This window comes from Phacochoerus africanus, chromosome 14, assembly GCF_016906955.1.
Source record: "Phacochoerus africanus isolate WHEZ1 chromosome 14, ROS_Pafr_v1, whole genome shotgun sequence".
NCBI lineage: Eukaryota > Metazoa > Chordata > Mammalia > Artiodactyla > Suidae > Phacochoerus > Phacochoerus africanus.
Window position 1 is genome coordinate 56,438,528 of NC_062557.1, and position 24,484 is coordinate 56,463,011.

A 24,484-nucleotide genomic window follows, 5' to 3' on the forward strand; every position below is an offset into this window, starting at 1 on the left:
CTTTAACCCACGGCATTGGGCTGGGGATCAAACCAGAGCCTCCACAGCAACCCGAGCCGCTGCAGTTGGCTTCTTAACCCACTGCGCCACGGTGGGAACTCCCCAGCAGCTTTCAAATGGACAGGGCAGTATGATTAACTGCGGTCACCATGCTGTACAGTACACCCCCCGACTTAGTTACTTTATAGCTGGACCTTTGCACTTCTTAGACCCCTATTAGATATTCTATTTGGAAACACTTTTACTGTAAAGTATGCAGGGATCAGGAACAGTTTCAGGAATGGTTTATGACGACCTTTTTTCCTGAAACCATGCCGATGCTGGTCACTGCCAGGCCTTCTTTCCCTGCATCCGAGCAAACCCAAGGCCACCCGGGAGGAGGTGCAGAGCAGGAGGGGGACAAGAGACAGAAAAAGCAAGGCCTAAAGAGTCGTACGTTTACTGCACAAGAGTCCAGAATCCAAGCATTTTTCCTTCCCCTGTGCGCTGCAGCCAGGCTTTGCAGCCAGGCTTCCTTGATCGCATCAGACAAGGCCTCAGACCATGAGTATCGTATCCCCCTGACACGAGCTTCCTCAGCTTCTGATTGAAAGGTGGTTTGGGGAAAAAGACATGTTCTTTTCTCCTTAACCCCTGAGGTCGGGAAGGAGGAGACGAGCACCAAGCAGTGCCGGGCAAAATGCAGAAATCACTGCATGTCAGTTCATATCATACTTAGATATACAGAATGCATGCACACACACACATATACACAGACACATAGTCCATACACACACACACACATCACAGGTATATATACACAGACACACACACAGACCATAGACACACATGGGAACATGCATGGAGATACAAACCTAATATATGCATACACACATTACACAGGTGTATACACACATGTACCCAGGGACACGCATGTGTATGACACATACGCACACCTGCACGCTTTCCCTCCGTCTGCGCTAACCCCCTCTGCACCTCATTTTTTGGTGGCCTACTCTCCCCAGAGTTCCTCCCTCCTCCTGTCTTTGTCAACCCCAAGGTCCAACAAGAAGCCCTTGCCACAGGGGTGGAACCCTCACACAGGACCAGGGGTCCCGGTTCCCCTGGGTCAGAACAAATACCTGTCTGCTGGAGTGACTAGGAACCATGCCTGATTTCTCCCTTAAAAGTGTCCTCAGTTTATGACACATTATATCCGGGGGAATGGACGCGGTCTGACGGCACTCAGATAAGAAGCGCAGATTGACACAGCAGAGCTTTGGGGGTTCAGGGGGGCTCTACAGCAGCATTGCCGCGTCACACGGTTGCTACCCCCGCATCCTAATAATGTGCCCCTTTGGATTCTAGGATCTCACTTTGGGCTCGGAGAATGAGAGAAATGACTCGGCCCCACAGTCCGGCAACCAGTCAGACCTGGGGAAGCAGGGGCTCGGCCCCCTGGGGAGCCCTCTCCCCGTGCACGCGGCTGTAAAGGTAGGTCGGGCCCACCGGAGCGCTCCGCTCACCGGGCCCGCGTGGGGCAGGGCTTCCGCGTCAGGTCTGGCAGCGCGAGGAGAGTCCCACCGACCCTCGGGAGGCTTCCAGCCGCTGGGCACGTCGCAAGACAGGAGCTGAGAAATGAACCAAAGGCGTACGTGGAGCAAGAGTCCATCATCCAGGCGACACGGCAGGGTCTTCCCTGCGGAGAAGCCCCTCCGTTTGCCTTTCTTTGGAATCCCAGCTCAGCCCGCATGTTCCTGACTCAGAAGGAAGTTTATTAGCTCAGCCCCCCAGGCAGACCCAGCCGACGACGGCCATGCACACAGGGTTTGGACCTGCCGTCCGACAGGTGCGGGCCGGTGGGATTTTATGCAAGACAAGAAAACCCCGAAGACCTGATAAAAATCAGAAGCTGTGTCACTGCAGCCAGGCTCCCCATGGAAATAAAGGTGGAGGGAGAATTTACATGCTCAGTAGACGCGTCCCTGCTGGTTAAATAGTGGTTTCATGTTCTCAGCGTTGTATGGAAGAATTCACAGAGCACTTTCTCCGGAATGAACTGCCTGGTAGTCACTTAACTTGCTTCATGCTATTTTGCGCCAGATGACTTATAATTGATTTGGGGGCATGTTTTCTCAGCTCCAGAGCCACCGCTTAATGCTGAGATGATTCTGAAGAAATTTCTTTTAAAAACGTTGTCATTGAGTAAGAGTCAATATTAAAGTGACAGCCCCGTGGCCCCTCCCCTGCGTATATGCAAAAGTGCTTTTCCTGTTCTAAATAGATGGGGGGTGTTTCAGATTCCCGGTAGAGCTCCCCCCGACTGCAGAGGCTCCAACCCAGCCTACAGTTCACGCAGCTCAACAGCTTCAAAATGACATGGCCATCGATTTTTGTTCATTGCAGGGGGAGGGGACGATTCAGTGATTTCTAATGTGATGCGCAAAGAGGCTTTTTTCAGGACTGCTACCGAAGTCTTGAAACTTTTCCCAGCGAACATGGGAAAAGGCTTCAGCCTCCCTGTACCGAGGGGGAATGACTGTTGTCCCGAGGAAGGACAGTCAGTTGAGCAGGCCACGGGGTTGCCAGCCAGCCGTCCAGCTGGACTGGTTATTTATGCGAGAGCCAACAGCCCTCCTGATTGGCCAACGCCTGTGAATTCTCACTTGATGAATATTCATCATGTCTAAGCTGGGAGGATGCTGGGGGACTTGAAGGACCCAACTGCGCCAGGAAAAACATCTCTGCACTATCGACTGTCGAAGACTCATACGAGGCCATTGAGAGAAGGCACAAGAACACTCCTGGAAAACCATAAATCCCCTTCGAGAGACGGGCGCCCACAGTGCGGACTCCGAGGGGTGGGATCAAGTCAGATAAAACAGGATCCCTGCTCTCAAGGAGGCTGCAGTCTAGTTCGGTATTACAGCCACGACTAGTCCTGTCGGTATTTTGAGCAAGTAGGAAAAGCATGCTCCCAAGGACTGGAACAGACATGTCCCCAAAGATAAACAAGTTGCCAATAAGCACGTGAAAAGGGGTTCCGTGTCCTTCGTCATCAAGGAAACTCTAAACAATGACCAAGTGCCACTTCACACTCACTAGGAGCTAAAATTTTACGTCATTTTTTTAAAAAAGGAGTTCCCATGGTGGCTCAGCAGGTTAAGGACCTGCTGTAGTCTCCATGAGGATGTGGGTTTGATGCTTGGCCTCTCTCAGTGGGTTAAGGGTGTGGCATGGCCACAAGCTGCAGAGGAGTTCACAGACGTGGCTCAGATCCAGTGTAGCTGTGGCTGTGGTGTCGGCCTACAGCTGCAGTTCTAGTTCCACCCCAGCCCAGGAACTTCCATATGCCACCGCTGCAGCTCTTTGAAAAAATTTAAAAAAGGAAAATACCAAGTTTTGAGGAGGCGGTGGGGAAACGGGAAGCCTCATGCACTGCTGGCAGAAATGTGAAATGGTGCATCTGTGTGGAATGCAGTTTGGTGGCTCCTCGATAAATTCAACATTGAATGACTGTTATAAGCCAGCAATTCCACTCCCAAACACATACCCCCAGAGAACTGAAAACAGATGTTCAGATAAACACACAGGCAGGAATAGTCGTTGCAGCATCGTTCCCGATAGTCCAAAGTTGCAGCGGACCCAGAGGCCCCTCAACTGCAGAGTGCATAAACACGGCAGACCACACAGCAGAATATTACTCAGCCATAAAAGGAAGCGAAGCACTGACTCTTGCTGCAGCATGAATGGACCTTGAAAACATGCCCGTGCAAGAAGCCCGACGCAAAAGGCCACAGAGCATCTGATTCCATTTTTATGAAACTTCCCGAAGAGGTGGATCCACGGAGACAGAAGGCAGATGAGGGGTTTCCAGGGGCCTCGGGAAGGGGAGGATGGGGAAGGGCTGCTTCGTGGGGATGGAGACACCTTGTAAGGTGATGAAACTATTCCGGCTGCGCAACATGCACTGACGGTTGCACACACTTATAAAGGTACCAAATGCCGCAGAATTGCAGCTTTGAAAGTGGTTACCACGGTGATGTTTATGTTCTTTGTATTTCACCACAATATAAAAAGTGGGTCCCCTTCCCCAGGCGGCCACAGCCACCCCATCGGGGCAGATCACCTCAGACGCAGAAGGGAGGCGGGGCATCAGTCTCCCTCACCCCCCCCAGGCAGGGTCTGCAGCCAGGTGACCGTTACAGGGTGGCCTCAAGTGTCCTATGAGACCTGCAGATAAGAGGCATCACTGTGGGTTCGAGAAGGCCTCACAGGTGAGCAGGGGGTTGAACCAGCCTTGAAGGATGAGCTGGAGTCAGCGAGCCGAGGAGGAAGCCGCAGACAGCAGCAAATTAGAAAGAAAGGAGGCAGGCGGGGTAGGCTCTCGGGGAGGGTGTTTAGTGGCGTCAGTGCTGGGCGACGATCTCCTTTGCAGCCTGGACTCTGGACTTCAGCGTGCAGGGCAGGCTGGGCAAGCTGCCTGTAGGCTGTGGGGTGGCGGGCTACACGGCTGGCCCAGCGCGTGTGTGGCTGCGCATCAGAACACCTTGAGCCTGTCCGGGCCTCTAGCCGCAAGCCACACCCTTCCCGCTTTACACAGACAGGGTCTTAAACCACCGGGATTCGGATCCAGGTCTGCGTTGGGAAGATGCCTGTGCTCCTATGTATGGACCATGCAGTTTGAGGTAGAAAACAAAACCCCGCCACCTCCGGATCCTCTGGTGTCCGAAAGAGCATGAAACGCTGCAGTCCCATGGATTCAGAGTTCCGTGGGGTCAGTGGTCTTTGCCCCCTCGGCATCTGGAGAAAATGGCCCGATTACCATACCTTCTAGAATGCTCAAGAGTCCCTGTATGAAGGCAACAGAGAGAAAATTCCTTTGCCTCTGACTTAAATGCAAGACCCCAGGGCTGAAGTTCCCCCACCCAAGGCACATCCGAGGAGCAGTGGGGACAGGGGCTGAGCTGCAGCAGAGCAGGGCAGAGCTGGCTTCAGGGCCCTGTACAGAAGACTGATTAATTAACTGGAATGCTCATCAATGGATGAGCAGGGAGGAGGGCCACCCGGCCCACGGGAGAACGTGAGCTCACTGTCCATGGTGTCCAAGAAGCCACCTCCCCTAGAAAACACAAAAGAGCTTCGGTGGTGGGACATGCTGAGTCAGAGAAAAGCAAGTGGAACAGGTCACCTTCAGATGTGTGTTTAGTGGTTACAATGGGGACGCTGCCCGGTCACAGCAGGCCTGCCAGCTATTCAGGAGCCCCCTCTGGTGGACACTGCTGGTACCACACCTTCCCTTGACCTTGTCCCTGGATCCTCAAGACTTCCACCTTGATAGCCATAGCCATGTTGATTTCGATCTTCTGTAATAAAGTCAGGGTCTAGAAATGTATGTGATTTTTTTTTTTAGGGCAGCACCCACAGCATATGGAGGTTCCCAGGCTAGGGGTTGAATCAGAGCTATAGCTGCCAGCCTACCCCACAGCCACAGCCACACGGGATCCAAGCCACGTCTGCGACCTACACCGCAGCTCACAGAAATGCCAGATCCTTAACCCACTGAGCAAGGCCAGGGATTGAACCCGCAACCTCATGGGTACTACTAGTCAGATTCGTTTCTGCTGTGCCACAACAGAAACTTCTGGGTTTTTTTTTAACAGATGGCAGTAGGGGCCAATTGCTTCCCAATCTATGGAGGCCTTTTTTTTTAGGAGCAGGTTATAAATAGAATCACACTATCCTTTGAACTCTATTATTTCAACAGCACATTTGGAGTTCTCTGGTGGTGCAGCAAGTTAAAGATCCAGTGTTGTCTTTGCAGTGGCTCAGATCGCTGCTGTGGCATGGGTTCAATTCCTGGCCCAGGGACTTGTACATGCTGTGTGTGGCCAAAAAAAAAAAAAAATTATCTTCTTTCATTGATTTTACTGTGATCAAAAGGAGAGAATATTTTCCCCACCTTGTAGGTGAGGTGTTTGAGATGTCATAACGTAACACGGATAACTGAACCATGTTCAAAAATATGTCTTAGCTTCCAAGCCTGTCCTTCACTTTTTTCAAGAGTCCAAATTGCGCCACGATGGTAACTTCTGGAAAGATCCCTGTGGACAGCTAACCCTTCCCATAGTTGGTAAAATATCTTTAGTTCAGAGGGTGTCCCTTCCTGATCTTACATCCATTTTTGCTGGGAAGGGAAATGGATCTTACCTTTAAAGAAGCAAACATCCACACTCTGGATTTTCAAAGACAGGCTTAAATGTCCTCTGAGTTTCTGTCATCAAGAGTCAGCTTACGAAGGGCGTATTTAAAGGTGATAACAGCTATACGGGTGGAAGAGCTTTCTTAGGACTCCTTCCCAAGAGCAGGTTATCGCCTTCCTCCGAAGTCAGTTGGTCTTAGGTGAGGAAGGTGCCCTCACGAAACACAGGCTTACATCTCACTTCAGGCTAGAAAGGAAATTCTACCCAGCCCCCGCTGAGATTCAAGACTCCCCGCCTAAGGAGTGTCCTTCCACTGTGATGAGTTTACAGTGGATTAGACGCCTTCCTGTCCCTGGGTCTCTGTGCATCCTGCCTTTGCTGCACTGGAGACCCGGGGCTCAAGAGCATTCGTCAGACCAAACCTCCTAGAGGTAAACCCGTGATGCCAAGTCATGCCCATCCGACACCTCAAGCACATGCTCTCTCTCCATCCCCTTCGCAGTCCAAGTCCTTGAGCGACGGTAAGAACCGCCACAAAAAGCCCAAAGACCCCAAGCCGAAGGTGAAGAAGCTCAAGTACCACCAGTATATCCCTCCGGACCAGAAGGCGGAGAAGTCGCCTCCCCCCATGGACTCTGCTTACGCTCGGCTGCTCCAGCAGCAGCAGCTGTTCCTGCAGCTCCAGATCCTCAGCCAGCAGCAACAGCACCGGTTCAGCTACCCCGGGATCCACCAAGCTCAGCTCAAGTAAGTCGGGGGAGCCCAGGGTGTTGCCTGCAAGGATGCCGCGCGCGTGCTGAACACACTCGAGCTGCGGCGCGTGCTCCTGCCTCCCCAGCACAGCACCCCTGCTGGTCACAGATGGATGGGCATCCGCCGTGCGCCGCAGTGCCCCCCACTCCCTCCCACCTCCCCTGAGGGCCACCTGGCCCGCGCTGTTGTTCCCCTCACCCTGCCATTTCCGCTGATTTAATCTCTATCACCTTGCTCTTATTATTGCCGACTTATTGACTATTCCGTGCCTGATCCTTCTGGGCAATTAGCTGGTGATCTGATCTAAATGCAAACTAGCCCCGCCTCCTAAGGGTTGTGGTCCCCCAGGCCCAAGGTGTGAAGAGGTTTGCCCCACCACCACCAAGGGGCTCTCTGCCACCTGCCAGGCAACCCACGACCCCACTCAACTCTGATGTCATCTACCCGCAGAGGTGTCAGGTTCCCACAGGTTAAGGGCTCAGTCTACAAAACTGCCCCTCCCCCACCTCAGAGCCCGCGTTGTCACCTGTGCTTCTGACCGACAGGCTGTAGGCGGAAGGTTCCACCGGTCCCCTCCTTGAGTTGGATTAATTTGCTAGCGGCACTGCCAGAACCCGGAGACACGTTTAACTTCCTAGATCAGGGGCTTATTATAGAAGGACTTCACTCCCCATGGGGACAGCCAGATGGAAGAGATGCTCGGGGCAAGGTGTGTGTGAGGCAGGCAGAATATCTGTGCCCCGTCCATGGCCGCCACTCTCCCCAGATCTCCCAATCAGCTTTCCCAGCCCTGAAGCACTCTGAACCCCATCCTTGAGGGGTTTTATAGAGGCTTCGTTAAATGGGCACAATCGACTAGATCATTGGCCATTAACAATCAGTTCAGGAGTTCGCCTGATGGCTCAGCAGTAATGAACCCAACTAGTATCCCTGAGGATGCGGGTTGGATCCCTGGCCTTGCTCAGTGGGTTAAGCATCCGGCATTGGCGAGAGCTGTGGTGTAGGTTGCAGGCGTGGCTTGGATCTGGCATTGCTGTGTCTGTGGCATAGGCCGGCAGCTGCAGCTCTGATTCAGCCCCTAGCCTGTAAACCTCCATATGCCACAGATGCAGCACTAAAAAGGCAATCAGTCAATCAGTTAAAATTTAAAAAAAACAATCAATTCAACCACCAGCCCTTTCCCCATCCCAGAGATCATTGGGACTGAATGTTCCTACCCTGTAACCACTGGCTGGCTCTCCTGGCCACCAGCCCCCAGCCTTAGGTGACATCTAAAAGTCACCTCGTTAGGATAACAAAAGGCAGCCTTTGCTTTCAAGATTTAGGAAATTACAGAGGTTTGGGGAGCCATGCCAGAAACCAACCAGACTGAAGACCGAATATATATTTCTTATTATAAGTCACATTATCACATACACACAGACACACACATTTGACTGTATTTTAAGTCCTTTTTGTTTGTTTGTTTGTTTTCCAGGGAACCAAATGAACAGATGGCCAGAAATCCAAACTCTTCTTCAGCACCGCTGAGCAGTACCCCTTTGTCTCCTGCCAAAAACAGTTTTTCTGGACAAACTGGTGTCTCTTCTCTCAAACCAGGCCCTCTCCCATCCAACCTAGATGATCTGAAGGTATAGGGTTTGGCATGCTTTTTTTTTCTTTTTTTAATAAATATTATTATTTTTTTTAACCACTCTGGATGGAAACCCAATGGAACAGAACCCCATGGGCTCCCAGCTCCGCTCTTCCACTGGCTCTGCAGCCTTAATTCTGGTGCACCTCCAATCCAGATAATCTACATGCACGATTTATTGTAAGAATCAAATAGAATCGCAAACACGAGAGAGCTTGGCGCAGGGAGCAGCCTTGAGGTGCATACAAGCTTCCAGCGGCCAGTTTCATGATGCACTTTTAACCAATCCCTCGAAGTAAGAAAAACAAGAATCACCTAGAGAGCTTTTCATAAATCCGAGTATGTTCAGCATATCTGACTGATTTTAGTCAAAGTATTTATTGCCCCCAATGTTTTGAATGTTAAAGGGGCCTTTCCATCAGGAAATGATGGCAGCGGTGGATGGAAGTTGAGTGTTTCTGGTGGAGTTTTGGTTCTTTTTCTTAAATCAGGATATTGTTACCTAAGGAGAATAGCCCTTACTTCACAAGGTAAAATGCTGGGAACCCTACGTCAATAGTATAAGACATAGGAGTTCCCGTGTGGTTCAGCACATTAAGAACCCAGCATAGTGTCCACGCAGATGTGGGTTCAATCCCTGGCCTCGCTCAGGGGGTTAAGGATCCAGCGTTGCCACAGGCTGAGGCGTAGATCACAGATGCAGCTCGGATCCAGCATGGCTCTGGCTGTGGCACAGGCTGACAGCTGCAGCTCTGATTCGACCCCTCACCTGGGTGTGGGTCATATGGTGCACGTGTGGCCATAAAAAGAAAAAATAAATAAACATGATACTGTTCTATTATGAAATCCCCAGATCCGAGGACTTCTGCCTGAACTGTAGCAGCAGTTGGTTAAATGACATGCATGTGCTAGGAATAGGCTGTGGATCACAGACCACATGGCTCTCAGTTCACCGAAAGGGCGTTGTGCCTTGAGTTGCGCCTGGTGTGTTTCAGAGCAATCCCCAGGGCCAGCAGGTCCATCCGTCAGTATTTACGAAAGGACAGAACAGGAGGGACCCAGAGCCCTTCCATGTCTCTACCTCGGGGCCCTTCATGTCCCCAGTGCCCACTCCATCCTCCATGATTACACCTGTTCACCTCCTTGCCTGGGCGCTCTGGTGACTCTTCCGCCCAGGACGATCTTAATTTTCCCTGCAAAACTAAATCCCTACAGGTGCCCACAGTTCTCACCAGCCAATCTTACGGCGCTTCCCCAGCGCCCCGGGGCCTCCTGGGTCACCCTTCCTCCTTGGTCGTTATCATCTTCGGGGGGCGGGGGGGGGGGGGGAGGGGGGGAGGGGCATAGGATTGGGCCTCTTTCAAATGAGAGGAAATGTGATGGCTACCAAGTGCCAGCACTGGTAAATAAAATGTACCTTGGGTCCTGAGAGCAAAGGTGTCTCTCTTCCGGACGGGATAAAAATGCTTGGGCTTCGTGGCCCTTGTCCCACTTTGGCACCTGTAGACTTGGCAGAGGATGTCAGGCTGGTGACGCGTCCTCCCGCGGGGCGATCCCTCCCCACCCTGCCCAGATCATAAACCCGGAGGGAGGAAAGTAGCCTCTCTCACCTGGACCGCTTGATGCTGAGTGAAATAGAAGGGCAGATATTGTCTCTCTGCTGCTGTGAGGTACCCGGAGCCTTCAGATTCATAGAGGCAGGAAGCAGAACATCCGTGGCTGGGGGAGGGAGAGTGGCGAGTTAGCATCTCAACAGGCCCAGGCGAGAGGACAGAAAGGCTTTAGAGATGGCGATGGGGGATGTTTGTACAACACTATGAAAGTCCTTAATGCCACCCAACTGCACATTGAAACATTGTTACATGGTAAATTGCATGTTACATGTCTTTTACAAGGATTTTTTCTTAGAGTTGATTTACAGGGTTCTGTCCATTTCTACTGTACAGCAAAGCGACTCAGGTATCCATAGGTACACGTTCTTCTTCTCCTGTTATCTTCCATCCTGTTCTGTCACAGGTGACTGGACGTAGTTCCCTGTGCCATACAACAGCACCCCCTTTGCGTCTATGAACTCCCTGTCCGTCCCACTCCCTCCTCCCTCCCCCTTGGCGACCATGAGTCTATTCTCTGTGTCTGTGAGTCTGTTTCTGTTTTCTAGATAGGTTCCTCTGTGCCATATTTCAGACTCCACCTGTAAGTGATCTCATATGGTATTTGTCCTTCTCTTTCTGACTTACTTCATTTAATATGATCATGTCAATTGCATCCATGTTGCTGCAAAGGGCATTATTTTGTTCTTTTTATGGCTGAGTAGTATTCCGTTGCACATGTATACCACAGCTTCTGAATCCATTCGTCTGCCAATGGACATTTAGGTTGTTTCCATGTCTTGGCTGCTGTGAATAGTGCTGCAATGAACACACGGGTGCATGCACAGAGGGTTTTGGTTTTTGTTTTTTGTTTTTTCCCTAAGTAGTCTCTTTCTGGATGGAAGCCTGGAACACACAGGAATGGAAATGTCTTGGCCTCAAAGAAAACATAGTCCATGGAGTTCCCGCTGTGGTGCAATGGGTTCAGAATCTGGCTGCAGCAGCTCAGATTCAATACCTGGCCTGGGAACTTCCATAGGCCACGGGTATGGCTATAAAAAGAAAAAAAGAAGAAGAAGAGACTAGAAAACATAGTCCAGATAAGAAATGTGCCATCTGGCAGAGCGCCCAAAGGTGGTTGCCTTGCTCAGAATCATCGGCTGCTTGTAGGAATAGTCGTTAGCAGAGGCGTAAGGAGATGAGTGAAGGTGGTTGACAGTAGCAATTGCCGCTTTTTGAATATAAACTGTCACTCGGGCCCCTTTCGTAGATTTGCTTTATTTTTCACCCTGAAAGATGGTTTAAATGCACACATAAAAATTCAAGATCTTGGAGTTCTAGTTGTGGTTTAGCAGGTTCAGAACCCAACATAGTGTCTGTGAGGACGTGGGTTCCATCCCTGGCTTCATTCAGTGGGTTAAGGATCCAGTTTTGCCGTGAGCTGTGGTGCAGGTTGCAGGCACGGCTCGATCTGGCGTGGCTGTGGCCAGGCAGCTGTAGCTCCTATTCCACCCTTAGCCTGGGAACCTCCATGTGCCACAGGTGCGGCCCTAAAAAGGAAAAAAAAAAGGAAAGAAATCAGGATCTTAAAGAGGTTAAATAATATCATGCACGTTGACCAGCCTCTAAATGACAAAACCGGGGCTTGGACTGTGGTGACTTTGCTCTTGTTATTCCGGAGATGAAAGTGGAAGGGGGGACAGACAGGCGAGATCTGTAGTGGACTTGACCGCTGGGGGGATGGCAGAGGTGTCACTGGGGGGTGTTGGCGCTCAGAGCACTGGCAGAACTCGGGAGGGTAGAATGAGGAGCCGTCGGGTAGGGATGTGGGCGAGTTCACGCCCATCAGGACGTGAGGTTGCAGGCACCCGCAGGACGACCCAGAGGAAACGTCGCGGCCGTCTCCAACCAGTGAGACGTACACCAGCCCGGCTCAGCTCAGCCGTGGTGTCAGGGGCAGGCACAGAAAATCGGGGAATCATTTGCCTTGTGGGGAGGGCTGGAACTCAAGGAGCGAATGAGCCAGCAGGTGAGCAGAACGGAAGGAGTGGGAGGGAAGGATGGAGGGGGCGGCAAGGGTGGAGGCAGGAAGGAGAGGAGAAGAGCCGAGGCGGCAAATGATGGAACCGCCGCCTTTGGGGAAAGGAACTGATGAAGGTGCCCTTCAAACAAAGGGAGCAGGCAGGCAGGATAATCCTGGTGCTGTGATGGTTTCCAGAAACGCTCACGTTTCGCTCCATAGACGTCAAAGGGAAGAGGCACTGAGAAAAACATCTGATTCCTCCTGGAAAAGGTCTAAGTGGTCCTTTCACAGAATATGGACTTTTATATATATATATATATATGCTGTTTCCAACAAACTGGAGAGTCAGAGAGCCAGAGAGCTACTGAAAGTGAGAGAGAATGAGAGAGGGAGAGAGAGAAAAAGGGAAAGTTTAAAAACTGGGAAAATATTGGATGGATATTAAGAAATAATTGTTCATATTTTTAGGTGTGGTAAGGCTCTTGTATCTATTTTTAGTACTCAAGTGACTTATGTCAAAGACTTTTAGCGAAAGCAAAATACTTATAGATTAAAATATATAATTGGGAGTTCCCTGGTGGCTCAGTGGGTTAAGGATCCCACATGGTCATTGCTGTGGCTCTGGTTACTGCTGTGGCTCAGGTTCAGTCTCTGGTCCTGCAAATTCCACATGCCACAAGCATGGCCCAGAAATAAATTTAGTAATTGAATTAACTACATCATTTGCTTCCACATAATTCAGGAAATACTGGGATATAAATCAAGATGGGAGTGAAAATGAAGCAAGCGTGAGTTGACCGTTATCAAAGCGGGCTAATGGGTGTGTGGATTCACTATAGTTTTCTATCTACTTTTTAAATTAATTTTAGTTTTTTATTGGAGTATAGATTTACAATGTTGTGTTAGCTTCAGGTGTACTGGTTCATTTCTCCATATAGATATGTCCATTCTTTTTCAGATTCTTTTCCCATCTATGTTATCACAGAATATCGTGTAGAGTTCCCTGCGCTAACTACTGTTTTATATATAGTAGTGTGTCTAAGTTAACTCTAACCTCCCAATTTGTCCCCCCCCCACCTTTCCCCTTTTTTCTGATTTTCTATCAAACTTTTGTGTGTGTTTGACATTTTTCATAATAAATGGTTTAAAAAGTTATCAATGATGAAAACAGCGGTGACTGTAGGAAAGAGGTGTATACACGTCTTTGTCACAAGCGAGCCTACCCAGCCGAAGCTTCTGAAATTGAAAGTAAATTGGACTCAACAAGGACTCATTTTATTTTAGAAGATGAGCTGCATTATTGAATAATGTCGTTTAAATTATTCAGTACCAGAGCAGATTCTAAAAATAAACGTAGAACTCATTAATTTTAAGTAATTCTAAATTAAAACAATAATGAGTTGCCATTTTGTACTTTTTCAAACCAGCACATCTAAAAGAAAATGGCACAACCATATTAGCAAGGCTAGGGGGCAGATAGCATGTGTTATGGCTTTTGTGGGGTAAGTCGTTCCAACCCTTTTTAAGTAACTTGTATGTTTTTTAAGAAAACTTTTTTTAACTTTGTAATGTAAGTTAACTTTTTAAGTAACTTGTAACATATAATACGACTAACCTTAACTAACCTTTATGATAACTGTTTCAATAGCTGTTTGTTCACTGCTGAAATAGGATAGTGTATGAAAAAGCTAAGAGCATTTTAAGAAACAACTGACTCACAGGCAGCATTGTAGATTCTGTTTCCTTCGAGACTGACAATGCCTATGGACATGTTTTGTTGTAAAATAATCACTTGTAAATAATTATGGGAGCATACACTTCCGGTGTGCTTTTTTATTTTATCGTGGACTTTTTCAGGCATATCATGTCACCACGTAGTTAACCTTCCTCTTTTGGGCTCTTAACTTGCTTCCAGATTTTTGCTGTGAAACTATAATTCATACACACAGGTATTCATTTCTCTAATTATCTCCCCAGGCTAAATGCATGAGCGTGGAACTCCTGAACCAAAACGTATTAATATTTTTACAAGCTCTTAGTCCATGTTGCCACATTCCTGTCGTGAGTGTTTGTGCCCATCTCTTCCCAGAAGCAGTGTGTTGGGGCCACACTTCCCAACCTGGATGCCCCACTCCCCGCAACCTGGGCCTCTTGTTCAAATGCAGATTCTGAGTCAGTAGGTGTGGGAGGGGGCGGAGACTCAGCATCTCCAACATAAGCACACAGATACTGTTTGCGCTGCTGGTCCAGAGACCACACTTGTAATAGCAAGGTAAAAAGAGCTTTTTTTTTCCTCTCTCTCTACATTTCTATCCACTTATTTTTGTTGCTGCTTCACTGACCCAGAGTGTTGTTATCCATTCCTTTTTCAATTCGATGAATACAAAACGATGTACGTATTTATTTTATTTGCATTTCCTGCAATGCTCAGGATGATACAAACGTGTTATTGGCCATGGTTGGTGGAGGGGGGGTTTTGTAGTTGTTGTTTTTAGTGGCAAAGATCCACCTGATATTTTATTCCAAATGCCTCAGTCTGGTTCAAACGAGCCAGAGGAGGGCAGATACCTTTATGAAAGTGGGAGGGTAGACGAAACCTGTCCTTCTGGTGCATTCTCTGGTCTCTTTCATCTTCTTCCTGATAGATAATTGGAAAAGGATATTGTAACCGAGTCCATCATTCATCTTCCTCCGCTTCTTTCACAACGCACTATAAATCGACCCACTTCTATTCTCGCAGAAGATTTGGAGCTCATAATATGAAACCGTTCGTGTCCTTTTTCATGTCGGGACCCTCAATCCCGAGCAGGCTCTGACTCTCCACTTACCCTCAAGTTCAAGAGCGCCGACGGAGTCCTCGAGTTCCTCTTCCAACACATCCCTGCTCTTGTCAAGCCCCTCAGGAGACTGAGACCTCTCCCAGTCCCGAGCCGTCGGAGGAAGGCTCTAAATGGAAGTCAACAGGAGTCATGCTTTGCTTCTGTTTCTTCTTCTTCTTTTTTTTCTTTTGGGCTGGAGAGGAAACATCTGAATTGTGCCCCTAGTGTTTCGTTCTTCCGATACCCCACTGGCTGCCTCCCTTCATTTTGTATTTCCTAGCCGTTCGCTTCAGGTATTTTCTTTTGGGGGGAGGAGGGGTGCTTTTTTAAATTTTAATTAATTTATTCCTTAAATTCGTTTTTATTAACATGGAATCATTTTAATTTTATGGGGGTGCCATTGATTTACAGTGTTGTATCAGCCTCATGTTTACAGCAAAGTGGGTCGGCCCTACGGACACAAACATCCATTCTTTGCTGCCCCCCCCCATGGGTCATTACAGAACGTTGCTTGCTAGTTACCTGTTTTATATGCAGTAGTGTGAATATGGTCATCCCAGCCTCCCAGTTTTATCCCGCCCCTCCCTTTTGGGAATCCTAAATTTAATTTCAAAATCTTCGTTTACTTCCACTTTATAAATAAGTTCTTTTGCATCATTTTAAATTAGATGTCACCTAGAAGCGATAGCAAATATTCGTCTTTCTCTGCCTGGCTGACTTCGTGTGATCATCTCAGGGTCCATCCATGTTGCTGCAAATGGCACTCTTTCCTTCTTTTTTATGGCTGGTAATTCCCTGTATGTATGTACCGCATCTTCTTTATCCATTCCTCTGTCCGTGGACGTTTAGGTTGTTGCCATGGCTTGGCTACTGTAATAGTGCTGCAGTGAACACTGGGGTGCATGTATCTCTTCGAATCACGCTTTTCTCCAGATACATGCCCATGAATGGGACTGCTGGATCGAATGGTCATTCTACGGTCAGTTTTAAGGAACTTCCGTACTGTTTTCCATAGTGGTTGTACCAACACTGTACTAGAGTTCCCTTTTCTCCACACCCTCTGCAGCATTTATTGTTTGTAGACTTTTTGGTGATGGCTAATCTTACTGGTGTGAAATGACATCTCATTATAGCTTTGATTTGCATTTCTCTAGTAATTAGCGATGGTGAGCATCTTTCGTGTGCCTCTTGGCCATCTGTCTGTCTTCTCTGGAGAAATGTCTAGTTAAATCTCCTGCCCTTTTTTTTTGATGGGGATTTTTGTTTTGTTGGCATAAAGCTGCATGAGATGTTTGCATGTTTTGGAGGTTCATTCCTTGTCAGTTGCTTCATTTGCAAGGGTTTTACCCCAAATTCTCTGGGGTGTCTTTTCCTTTGGCTTATGGTTTCTTTTACTCTGCAGAAGGTTTTAAGTTTAATTAGGTCCCTTTTTTTTTATTTTCATTACTCTGGGAGGTGGGTCAAAAAAGATATTGCTCTGATTTATGTCAAAGAATGTTCTGCCTGTATTTTCTTCTAGCAGTTTTATAGTAGTCAGTCTTATGTTTAGGCCCCTGATCCATTCTGAGTTTATTTTTGTGGGTGGTATTAGAGAATGTTCTAATTTCATTTTTCTTTACAAGTAGGCCATTTTTTTAAATTGTATCTTTTGTGAAGGGTTGGATAATGTCCATTACCCGGTTTTATATTGGGTATTGAGCTTTTTCTTTTGATGCATTGAAATTACTGGCTTCATTATGTGCCGAGCAACTTTTTTTTTAAATGAGATTGCTGCTTGCATTTGCACGTTCTTGCGGTATTTTTGACTTAGAGGAGTTTTTCCATTTTTGTGGTCCATATTGTCTTTATCACTTTGTTTGCTTTGATGCCTAAAAGATCTTTCCCTGCAACATAGCAGAGGATTTCCCTATGGATTTCTAGCTGTTTTATGGAATTATTGACATTCAAGTATTTAAATATGTTTCCCATTCTAATTACAGAAGTAGTATGCTGTGGACTGTATCAGAAATTCAGATAAGGAGAACCATTTTTAACATTTTAGCGTTATCTTTATCCAGATGTTTTCATCGGCAAGCACCAGTATATATATTTTTTCACATCTGCACATATTTATATATATGTGTGTATATATATGCCATTATTCTATAGCAACAAATATTTATAACAACAGTTTTGATGGATCTGAAGTGTTCCATCATGTCTACTGTGTTTTAGATATCTGTAGTTTATAATTTATGATCATTATAAAAATGCGGGGTTGGAGTTCCTGTGGTGGCTCAGTGGTTAACGAATCTGACTAGCATCCATGGGGATGCAAGTTCAATCCCCGGCCTCGCTCAGTGGGTTAAGAATCTGGCGTTGCCGTGAGCTGCAGTGTAGGTCACAGACATGGCTTGGATCCCATGTTGCTGTGGCTGTGGTGTAGGCTGGCAGCTACAGCTCGGATTAGACCCCTAGCCTGGGAACTTCCATATGCCGTGGGTGCAGCCCTAAAAGGCAAAAAATAAATACATAAATAAATAAATTAAAATGCAGGGTTGAAAGAATTACATGTGAACCAACATAATAACAGCAAACACTGGAGTTCCCGTCATGGCTCAGTGGTCAACGAATCCGACTAGGAACCATGAGGTTGCGGGTTCGATCCCTGGCCTCGCTCCGTGGGTTAAGGATCCGGCGTTGCCGTGAGCTGTGGTGTAGGTTGCAGACGTGGCTCGGATCCTGTGCTGCTGTGGCTCTGGCGTAGGCTGACGGCTACAGCTCGGATTAGACCCCTAGCCTGGGAACCTCCATATGCCACAGGAGTGGCCCTAGAAAAGGCAAAAAGACAAAAAAAAAAAAAAAGCAAACACTTAGACTGCACCAACAATTTGCGAGGCCCTGTTCCAAGCCCTTTACGTGTTTTCAGCCATTTCAGTGCTCACGAAAGTGTGTAAGGTAGGTACCACCATGCCCACTTTTCAGAGGGATCCCTGGGCTGGGGAGAGGCGGGGCCAGGATTTGGCTTTAGTGACTGGCTGGGTAATGCTCATAGATTGAGAGCCAGTGTGTACATCCTGTAGAGCCAAGATGCTCAGAAACTGGTCCTGGGCCGGCAGCATCTGCGTATCCCCTGGGAGCTTGTTAGAAACCCACATTCGCCGTCTCCCACCCAGACCTGCTGAATCGGGAGCTCCAGGCTGGGCCCAGCCGCGCCGTAAGGTCCCCGCCACGGGGGCCAAGAGGTGCCGAGCAGCGCTCTCACCTGCGTCGCAGAGGTGTTGCTGGTATCGGTGTTCTTACCTGAAAAGTGGGGACAAGGACCAGCATGGGGCTGCTGGTGGGAGGTGGGAGGACAGTAGCCCCTTGCGGTTCACTTGAGCTGGAGCTTTCTGTGATCCGGGACCATGACAACAGGGTATGTGACCTTTTATGAAGACTCGTTAAGTTGTGCAAAATCGATTCATATTGGGTGTCGGGGAGGAAATCGGAGACAAGTAAGTGGACGTTATAAAATTCCCTTTGTGATGTCTTAAAGCTGCTGTAAGAGTAAGCGGATTTTTTACAAGATTGTGGTTAACCGGCGCTGACACTAACAAGGGCCTGGTTTCCTTAGGTCTCCGAGTTAAGACAACAGCTTCGAATACGAGGTTTGCCGGTGTCCGGCACCAAGACGGCCCTCATGGACCGGCTGCGGCCCTTCCAGGACTGTTCCGGGAACCCCGTGCCCAACTTCGGCGACATAACGACTGTCACTTTTCCAGTGACGCCCAGCAACGCGCTGCCCAGTTACCAGTCCTCCCCATCCACCAGCGCCTTCTACCACTTCGGCAGCACCAGCTCCAGCCCGCCGATCTCGCCCGCCTCCTCCGACCTGTCGGTGGCGGGGTCCCTGCCCGACACCTTCAACGACGCCTCCCCGTCCTTCGGCCTGCATCCGTCCCCGGTGCACGCGTGCGCCGAGGAGAGCCTCATGAGCAGCCTGAACGGGGGCTCCCTGCCTCCGGAGCTGGACGGGCTGGACTCCGAGAAGGACAAGATGCTGGTGGAGAAGCAGAAGGTGATCAACGAGCTCACCTGGAAGCTCCAGCAGGAGCAGCGGCAGGTGGAGGAGCTGAGGATGCAGCTGCAGAAGCAGAAGAGAGGCACCTGTCCTGAGAAGAAGCCGCTGCCCTTCCTGGCGGCCCCCATCAAGCAGGAAGACGCCGGCTCCAGCTGTCCCTTTGCACCCCTGCCAAGAGCTGTGAAAAGGCAGAGCAACAGCTCAGAGGAGCAGCCGGCGGCCGGCGATGCTGCTCGGCTCCGGCCACTTGGGAGCACCCACTGCGCGGAGTCCTCAGGTCAAACCAACGTACTTTCCTCCACGTTTCTCAGCCCGCAGTGCTCCCCGCAGCATTCGCCCTTCGGGGCGGTGAAAAGCCCGCAGCACATCAGTTTGCCCCCATCGCCGAACAACCCTTACTTCCTGCCGGCATCTTCAGGAGCCCCGGGAGAAGAGCACAGGGTCTCCTCACCTGTCAGCAGCCAGGTGTGCACTGCACAGGTAAGAACGGCTGCCCCCCCCCCCATGCCTGTGCACCCCTCTTCCCGGAACTGGGATGTGGATGTGCAACTCCCGGAGAGCCGATTGGGGGAGCTTTTCATGGGGAAGGTTTGCCAAGAGTCTCCCGGCATCTCCCAGATGCCAAGATCCACAAGCCTTTACAGCAGTAGCACAAACTCACTTCCGAGCTGTTCTGTAAAGGGCTAGATAATGACTCTTTTGGGCTGTGTGGGACACATGGTCTCTGTCACAGCTACTCAGCTCTACCCTTGTATCACAAAAGCAGCCATAGCCCACTTGTAAATGAATGCACATGTCCGTGTGCCAATAAAACTTTATTTACAAAAACCAGCAGGGGGCCAGATTTGGCTCTCGAGGCTGTTCCCAGGTCTCCTTGGTATCAGGCCTTACCAGAGGCCAAGCCAGTCCAATCCAGAGAGCCAGCAGGGGCATTACCAGACCTTACTGTTCCCTCATTGCAGTTGTCTGCGGAGCGCAAATATTTACCTGCTGTGTGCCAGGCCCTGTTCTAACCTCTGGGAATTAGCCCTGAACTAGCCACTCAGAAATCCTTGTTTTCATGGGGAGACAGACAGTAAATAAAAGATGCAAGTATTTAAGATATTAAAAAAAGCAGAGAAGGGAGTTGAGGAGTTTGGAAGTGGACGTGGAAGGGCCAGGAACACGTGAAGAGGTGAAGAAGAGAGCCTTGTGGGTTCTCTGGGCTGCAGGCATCGCAGGCAAAGGAAGAAGCGCAGCAAAGGCCCTGCGGCAGGAGCACGCGTGCCGTGTTCCGGGATCAGAAAGACGCCCCCGCGTGGCTGGAGTGGAGTGAGGGGACTCGTAGGGAGGCTTAGACGAGTGACCAGTTCAAAGACTAGACTACGGTGACCACCCACGACTTTCCTTTTGTCCGTGAAAGCAAAGAAGAATTAGGAACATCTCTTCAAGACTCTGAGAAAGCAGGAACAGATCACGGCCACGGAGAGGGGACGTGTGGTTTCCTGGGGCGGGCGAGCGGGATGGACGGGGAGTTCGGGGTTGGTGGATGCCAACTGTTGCCTTTGCAATGGGTGGGCCCTGGGGCCCTGCCAAACAGCACAGGGAACGGTGAGTGATTGAGTCACTTTGCTGTCCAACGGATCGAAGAAACGTTGCAAATCAGCTATATTTTAATTTAAAAAAAGACTCTTTGAGCTTGTCAAAATGTTTCAAAATTTCATATCGCAAGGTTCTGCAACCCCTATTATTAGAAAGGGACCAGGAAGAAAACTTCCATTAGGGCACCGTCTCCGCGTGGGGAGCATTAGGAGGCATGTCCACGAGTGATCTCGTGAATTGTCACGACAACCGTATGAGTTCCAACTTCTTACTCTTTGCTCTTGAGGAAAAGAAGGCACACGGAGGTGAAGTCAGTCGCCTGTGGTCACAGGAACCTGGACGGATCTGGTTCTAAAGTGCATGCCCTTGTCACACGGAATAGTCTCTATGCTGGGGCGTAAAGTGTGGCCATAAGTCACGCGGACACATTTTTATGAACCCCTGAAAACAACCCATTCACAGGAACGATGCCCACTCCTGAGCCAGCGCCTGGGAGGGGCTGGGACTTACACGGCTCATCCTCATCCCTGACCACAGATAGTGAGCTCCTGGTGTCTTAGGCAACAGAGGTAAAAATAGCTCTTGAAATATAGAGCTCTGGACCAGGAAGGACCAGGAGATGCTCAACGGAATAATATTGATACTCCCAAGAGCTCCCGTCTGTACAGTAATTGATGGCTTCCAAAGCCCTCTTTGGAGGCAGGAATGATTACATGATTAAAAGTAAAGTTAACGAGATAAAGGACAATATAGAATAGCATGGCTCATCTGCCCTGAGGACGTTAAATGCTGCACACAGCGTGGAGGGTGGGTTGGGTGTTGATCATGAAGGGCTAGAAAAGTCTGGAAGGCTTTGCAGAGGGTTAGGCCTGAGAAGTGGAATTGGAAAAGGAGTCAAGAAAAGGTCATTCCATGTGAGGGAAAAACAAAAACAAAAACAGGAGGTCTCGTCATGGCTCAGCAGAAACGAATCTGACTAGTGTCCATGAGGACACAGGTTCGATCCCCGGCCTCGCTCAGTGGGTTAAAGATCCAGCATTGCTGTGAGCTGTGGTATAGTTTGCAGGCATGGCTCGGATCCAGAGTTGCTGTGGCTCTGGCGTAGGTCGGCGGCCACAGCGCCAGTTCAACCCCTAACCTGGGAACCTCCACAGGCCGCGAGTGTGGCCCTAAAGAGCAAAGAAAGAAAGAAAGAAAGGGAAAATATACAGGGCATGGAGGGGGGAAAAAAAGAGAGTCCAGAAAAGATCATTCCAAAAAAAAGAAAAAAGAAACAAAAAACAAAAAAGGAAATGTGCAGGCCTTGAAGGGGTTAGTGCAACAGAAGCTTCTAGAGGGAACTAGTACGTGTCTATGGAATGTCTTGAAGCCACACCCTGCCTAAATGTGGAGACCCTGCGTTGTGGACATGCAGAGAGTTGCTGAGCAGAAGGTCTTACGTCCGAAGCCAGACTTGAGACCTTGTAACAGAATTCAGGGACATTTGGAAGGATAGGACCCCAGGGCAGGGACCAGTTGTCTCAGCAAAGGCCGCTCTCAAATATGCTGCCAGGGGCCATTCAGTATGTTGCTTTTTCCTTTCTACAGACCTCAGGGGCACACGAGGGCCATTCTCCAAGCTTCTCCAGCCAGCCCTCCAGCCTCCACCCCCCCTTCTCTGGAGCCCAGGCAGACAACAGTCAAGGTGCTGGGAGCAACCCTTGTCCTAAAAGCCCAGGTGTGCAGCAAAAGGTAGGCACCTGGGCAAAACCTGTGAACCGGGGGTTGGCTTTGCCTCTTTCCTCTCCATGGCTCCTGTCCTCCGTGTGTCGAGGTTCAAAGGCAGAAAGAAATAAGTGACGTTTTAGATGGAGACAAGTCCCCTTGAAAAAGACAGAAATGGATATACCGATATAAGTGAAGGGATTCTGAGGCATCCTTTCCCGGGTTCCCGCCAGAAATGATAGTGATAAAAACGGCCGGGGGATGTTTGCCAAATAGCAGGGCTGCTGGACCAGTTTCGGTGACGTGCAAGGTTGGAGTCAGAGCCCACGGGAAAATAATGTGGAGAAGGAGGGAAGTGCTGGATCCTCGGGCAGGTCTGGAGACGGGGAGGAAGGTGCAGTCACCGTGTACGAGAGAAGAGACGTCCCGTAACGGCAGGTGGGAGAATCAGGGATGTAAGGATGCAGGACCAGGGGAGTTCAGGGGGCAGTGGGCAGACATCAGGACATCAGATGGCCGTGGCACAAAAGTGCTGGAGTTCGCTTTGTGGCTCAGCGAGTTAAGGATCCGACATAGTGTCCATGAGGATGTGGGTTCCATCCCTAGCCTCGCTCAGTGGGCTAAGGAGCCAGCGTAGGTTGCAGATGCGGCTCAGATTCGGTGTGGCCGTGGCTGTGGCGCAGGCGGCGGCTGCAGCTCCGATTTGACCCTTAACCTGGGAATGTCCATGGGCCGCAGGTGCCCTAAAAAGACCAGAAAAAAAGTGCTATGTGCCCCAAGACAGGGCAGAGCAGAGCATCTTTGGAGAACAGAGACCCTGAAATGTCCTGGACACTCCACAGGACGCAGCCACAACACACAAGGCTGGCTCACAAAGAGATACCCCAGCAGGGCCCGCCTCCAGCGCTCTCACCCACTCAGGAAGGCACCTCCAGCCCAGACACCAATAATATATCTGTAACATGTATTCAAGTCCCAGCTCTTTTTTTTTCCCCTAAATCATTTTCCCCCCAAAATGTAGCCTGTCCCTTCTAAAACAGAAGCTGTGCCATTTCTGACGGACGGGCTGATTGTCCTTCTCTGTGTTTTACTCCCACAGATGGTTGGCTTACACTCTTCAGACAAAGCAGGGCCAAAGTTTTCAAATCCATCCCCGACTTTTTCTAAGTCAGCCTCAGCAGTTTCGGAGATCACACAGCCTCCATCCTATGAAGACGCGGTGAAGCAGGTGAGCAGGCAGTTCTGTCTTTGCAGGAGCGCGGACCGACTGAGTGGACGTGGTTTTACGACGATGCAGCTCCGGGCACAGCAGTTCTGTTATCGAGTGTTTCTGCCTCCTCCCCGCCAGGAGGAGCAACATGGCTAGATGCTCACTGTGGAAAGGGCTGGTGTGTGTAGAGATGCTGCGTGAGACGGGGGAGAGAAGAGGTTGGCTGGGCAGCCACGTGCCTGGACCTGTGCCAGCTCGGCCACCAGCCAGCTGCCCCTGCCCCTGCCCCTGGGCCCATACTCAACTTCTCTTCTATAAGAAAAGGGCAGTATGTACTATATAAGGATTCTAGATGAAGCCCAGACCCAGGATAGGTACTCAAACAACATAGGAGAGGAACTGTTGGGTAATCGTTTCTAAGTATCTTCCCAGGTTCAAAACTCAGCGGTCCTGGCAAAACAGGAATGGTTTGAAGCTGATGGTTGAATGGTAGTCACGGAGGTTCATGGCGTTTTCCCCTTCCATTTAGGTTTGGGACTTGTTCAAAGAAAAAGCTTTAAAACACAACGAAGCAGAGTTCCTGGTATGGCTCAGCAGGTTTAAGAACCTGACAGAGTGTCTGTGAGGATGCAGGTTCGATCCCCGGCCTCGCTCCGGGGGTTAAGGATCATCAGCTTCGGTGTAGATGGCAGATGCGGCTCGGATCTGCCATTGCTGTGGCTGTGGTGTAGGCCTGCAGCTCCCACTCAACCCCTAGCCCGGAACTTCCATATGCTGCAGGTGTGGTTGTAAAAAAAAAAAAAAAAAAAAACTAAATGATCTTACATTCCAAATGGTCTGAACTTGGGTCAAGTATCGGATGGCCCTTTGTATGTGCCGAGAGAACATCTCCTTTGCTGATTGGTCCTGGAATCTGGCAGAGCTGAAACAGCCTGCAGTTAGGTTTCA

The 24,484-nt window shown here is 49.5% G+C and overlaps 1 protein-coding gene across 3 annotated transcripts in view; it reads left to right on the plus strand.

Moving 5' to 3' along the window:
- Nucleotides 1–24,484, plus strand: part of MYOCD (myocardin) — a 212,527-nt gene that overhangs the window by 178,922 nt on the left and 9,121 nt on the right. For all 3 annotated transcript variants that reach the window (XM_047757100.1, XM_047757098.1, XM_047757099.1), the window contains 6 exons: nucleotides 1,348–1,473; nucleotides 6,685–6,929; nucleotides 8,413–8,566; nucleotides 18,595–19,521; nucleotides 22,210–22,353; nucleotides 23,426–23,554. In XM_047757100.1, the coding sequence (XP_047613056.1) occupies nucleotides 1,348–1,473; nucleotides 6,685–6,929; nucleotides 8,413–8,566; nucleotides 18,595–19,521; nucleotides 22,210–22,353; nucleotides 23,426–23,554 (1,725 nt within the window). The remainder of the gene's footprint in view (nucleotides 1–1,347; nucleotides 1,474–6,684; nucleotides 6,930–8,412; nucleotides 8,567–18,594; nucleotides 19,522–22,209; nucleotides 22,354–23,425; nucleotides 23,555–24,484) is intronic.